Source organism: Morone saxatilis, unplaced genomic scaffold, assembly GCF_004916995.1.
Source record: "Morone saxatilis isolate NCDOM2014 unplaced genomic scaffold, NCSU_SB_2.0 Contig24, whole genome shotgun sequence".
In the NCBI taxonomy this organism is placed as follows: Eukaryota; Metazoa; Chordata; class Actinopteri; family Moronidae; genus Morone; species Morone saxatilis.
The window spans coordinates 26,321,548-26,325,874 of record NW_023339807.1 but is presented as its reverse complement, the minus strand read 5'-3'; the positions used below and the strand labels follow the sequence as shown (position 1 = coordinate 26,325,874).

At 41.0% G+C, this 4,327-nt stretch overlaps 2 protein-coding genes across 2 annotated transcripts in view; both read right to left on the bottom strand.

The window, feature by feature from the left end:
• The window catches only part of LOC118336472, a 744,338-nt gene that overhangs the window by 332,305 nt on the left and 407,706 nt on the right, over positions 1-4,327 (bottom strand). The window lies entirely within an intron of this gene.
• The window catches only part of snrnp48 (small nuclear ribonucleoprotein 48 (U11/U12)), a 4,698-nt gene continuing 772 nt past the window's right edge, over positions 402-4,327 (bottom strand). The window contains exons 2-9 of the mRNA XM_035673140.1: positions 4,132-4,245; positions 3,942-4,002; positions 3,038-3,118; positions 1,744-1,926; positions 1,379-1,500; positions 1,131-1,234; positions 886-1,002; positions 402-644 (exon numbers count right to left, since the gene is read on the bottom strand). Coding sequence (XP_035529033.1) covers positions 560-644; positions 886-1,002; positions 1,131-1,234; positions 1,379-1,500; positions 1,744-1,926; positions 3,038-3,118; positions 3,942-4,002; positions 4,132-4,245 — 867 coding nt within the window. The 3' untranslated portion in view covers positions 402-559. The remainder of the gene's footprint in view (positions 645-885; positions 1,003-1,130; positions 1,235-1,378; positions 1,501-1,743; positions 1,927-3,037; positions 3,119-3,941; positions 4,003-4,131; positions 4,246-4,327) is intronic.

Sequence of the window (4,327 nt, the reverse complement as noted above, 5' to 3'; positions counted from 1 at the left end):
GATCATTCTGAAACTAACAATTATTTTCATTATTCATTAATCTGTCCATCAATTTTTTTGATTCACTGATTAGTCGTTTGGTTCATAAAATGTCAGAAAATGTTGATCAAAGCCGACAGTGACGTCCTCAAATGTCTTGATTTGTCCACAGCACAAATCATATTCAGTTTGCTGTCATAGAGGACTAAAGACAACAGAAATATTCACATTTGTGAAGCTGAAATCAGAGAATGTGGACATTTGATCAAAAGCGATTATCAAAATAATTGTTGATTATTTTAATTGTGGACAACTAAATTGCTTAATTGACTAATTGTTGTGGCTCTAATTAAAAGATGATGGAAATTGTTTCATATCTTAAACTGTTGTTCGTGAAGCACAAAAAGTTCAAAATGTTGATGTTGCTGGTTTCCAAAACTTTATTCGAAAAATGTGTCTCCAAAATCTCCACGTTTCAATTTTAAAATGTTATGACATCCGAAAACATTTTGACCTGTAAAGGCCACAGTGACCTATGACCTCATCTGATCTGACTTCTGTTGTTGTTGATCCAGCACTATCACTTCTCCTTCTCCCTCTCGTCTTTCTTCTTCTTTTTCTTCTTCTTTCGGTCGTGATGGTGGTCATCAGGAGAACGGGAATCCCTGCGAAGATCCATAAAGGAAACAGTGAGAGCACAGAAACAAGAGCCTGTTTTATTGATCCGCATGTGACCGACGACCGTTTCCATCGGATTCTTTCTGTAGCCGTTTCGTAAGAAGACAAACATCAGTTGGGAAACATTTTTTACAGCAAAACTTACAAAACAAAATCTGTATCGCCGACATCAAACGTTGAGTAATAAAGCAAAAAGAACTATAAGAAGTTATATTTGGTTTTTTTCACCTCTCCTTCTTCTTCCTCTTCTTCTTGCTCTCTCTGTCTTGACTTCGTTCCCGGCTGCGATGGCGTCGGCTGTGTCGAGACTCTGACGACGCCGAGCGCCCTTCATCCAACCGACGCCTGACACACAAACAGAATCAGTCGTTGGCCCTTCAGCCCAGCGCTCTTCAAAATTAATTTTATTTCTTTAAATCAACAACATTACAGGGAACCGATCATCAGGTCAGAGGTCACGGTGTTTGTTGTACCTGTGAGAGGAGAGTTCAGCTCTCGTCGACTCCTCCTCGTCCTCTTCCTCTCTCCACTGTCTGCTGAGCTCCTGTGAGTGGACGTTGATCACCTCTCTGATCACCTGCAGAGACCAAAACGCTACAGTTTCAGTTTTATAGCTTTAATTATTTGGTTTGTTTATGCCAATTAATAAACGTTCAAACAATAACAACAAGGGGATTATGGGTAAAAAACCCGCTCAACATTGCCCCCGTTGTTCTCGTACCTCGGTGTAGGACTTCTTGGTGATGTGAACGTTCTTGGCTCGATAGGACTGACGGCGCCTCTTGTAGTCCCTCATCTCTGCCATCAGCTCCAGATGAGTCTTTGGTTCATTCTGTTCGTCATCTACACACACACACACACACAGATTTTACCGAAGGACCACGCTGAGGGAGAAACTCATTTTTCTTTATTAACCAAAATAAGGGCAGCAGAAACTATTTGACATTATTATTAGTGAGTGAAACAGCTACTATGGAAGATTTGTCTACAACCCAAATATCCTGTTTTTAATGTACAGGTGATCTAACAGCCAGTATTTTACAGTAGTTCGGGAGGCTCTAAGAGGTTTTCCCCATAATGTCTTACCCTTCTGGAGTTTGGACACCAAATCTACGTAAAGGTCATCATTGCTGGAGGAGGCGGCCTCGTTCTGTTTGCCGAGGACACGGACCACGTGATCGTACAGAGCCAATCGGTCGGCCACAGTGAGGTCACACAATGCGCGCTTGTGGGTCTGAGGGACGTCGACAGGCTGGCCCGAGTACTGACCTGACGGAGGACCAGAGAGGCTTTACACACAAACCAACCAGACACATGATTGCACGTCACGACATGTGGACAGTGCAGCTGTTATTGAAACGCAGACAAAGTGTATTTTTACTCCTTACACAGCACAAAACATCTCTCAAAATTGGATTCTGAGATTATATTTTGGGTGAAAATGGCTCCATTGGATTATATTACCATTTGAACACACAAAGGGAAAAGGGAACATAGTACAGTTATCGTTAAACAGGCAAACAGTTAAGTGTACCCTTGATAGTTTCATTTAGATGTAGAAATGATTGAGTTTCTAAGCTCCTTTTGTAACTGAGCTGTGCCTTTTATCTGTTCTGTATCTACTCCTGATCAATACGGATCTAATGAGTGAAATCAAACTTTAACTGGAATTATTCAGAGGACTTCACAGAAAGAGGATGTGACATTTATATAATCTACACTCAGTATCTCTGAAACTATTTAAAAAAAGTTCCACATAAACAAAGTACTTTTATCCACATCAGTGACAAATGTATGAAGTTTCCCCAACACGTAAAGGGAAAAAAGTGTGTGTGTAAGTTAGGGCTGCCCCCGAGTCATCAGTCGAGAAGACCCTGAGCATTTGGTCGAATCAGATTTTACTGACAACATTCTGAGTCGAGTTCAGCCTTAGTGTAAGTACTGTGTGTGTGTGTGTCCCAGCCCAGCCCTGTGGTTTGAAAGGATATGATGTTAAAGGATACTGCACGTAATCAGGCAAGCCTGAACCAGAGCAGCAGAACTTTCTAGAGCCCAGCTCCTAATACTCACCCCTGTCGCTGCAAACAGAACACACAACACACCGATTACACACGTCAGCAGGAAGATCAGCAGAAACATGACTAATATAAAGATAACTGAATAAATGTGACTGGTATTTACTGGGATTAGTATTTGTGGGGGAACCGAAGCAGATGTAGGTTGAGCTGATTGTTAGTGAGGTGAGCAAAAGATAATCCTCCAGTGACCTCTAGTGGTCTGTCATTGCATCTGGAGTGTGAAATCTAACTGTGTGTCTTTGTTTCTAATGAGAAGCGGTCTCGTCTCTGGTCAGGGAGGTACATTTTAATTAAGCTCACACCTTGCCAGAAGACTCCTTCCATCCTCATCAGCGGTGCAGCAGATCTGGCCTGCAGGATCACCTGGTGCTGGGTGGGTTTGTCTGCGTGGAGGAGAGGAGAAGATGACAACTGAACACGTGACAGAAATGTAGGAAGTGTGTTTTCAAGTCAAGGTTGGTCGCACGAAAAACTTCTATTGTTAAATACACACAATTTCACATCAGTTTCCTGTCAGGAAGTGTTTCATCCCGTAATAAAGATTGAGAAGAACTCTCCAGGATACAGGTGCACGGCTGAGGTTGGTGGTTTATTTTATTTAAATAAAAACTTCAAAAAGGAGATATTCACACATTTAACAAACTCAGATGCAGATGTGCTGGAAAGTATGACTTCACCCCCCCTTATTGATCATACTAACGTTCGTCAAGAGTGTTTTAAACAATTCTTACATCAAATATCTTATAGAACTCAAAGACGGGAACATGTGAGACACCCCGACACATAACTTTTATTTTTACAAGAATATTTACAGAAGTTGCTTCTTTTCTTAAAAATAAAAACAATGAAAAAAATAAACTTGACAATTAACAACGATAAAGTATATTTGTTTTTAAGGTTTACTTATCTTCCACTTTAAAACACATTGAATTACCAAAAAAATGAATCAAAGATTTATATTTTCCAGAATATCTTGAGCTTTGAGCCAATATTTAATGACAGTGGTTGTATTTTTTATACATGTTTTATGTTTTTATAGGGAAAAGCATGAATTATCTTGAAAGATCTCTATAAACCAACACAATATAATGTTCTTATTGTCTTCAAGACCTTCTTTTCAAATCACTCAAAGGAAAAGGGGACATTTATTGAGCCATTTAGTGGCTGAACTGGGATGTAAGATAACGGTTATCAATAAGGACTCACCCATTGTAAAGCTCCTGACGCTGCTGTTCTCATAACACACGGAAGGGTCGAACATCTCCGCCTGCAAAACAGTGATTCAACTTTCTATTCTCGCTGGTATTCCAGGCACAGATGGAGATTGTGAAACTACTCTGGAACATTAAACACTGCTACATTACTCTCCATTAGACTAGAGCCGTGTGTACGTTACCTGCTCCTCAGCCGTGTAGCCCATCTGTCGGAGGCTGCAGGACGTTTTATGTTTCTCCATGCTCCTGACCGGGACCATGTGGTCGGGGTCGTAGGGACACTGCTCCATTGGCTCCTGAGGAAACACCACACAAACGTTACGTTACACGAATATTAGCTGTGGATTACACGGACGTGACAGACAGACAGACAGACAG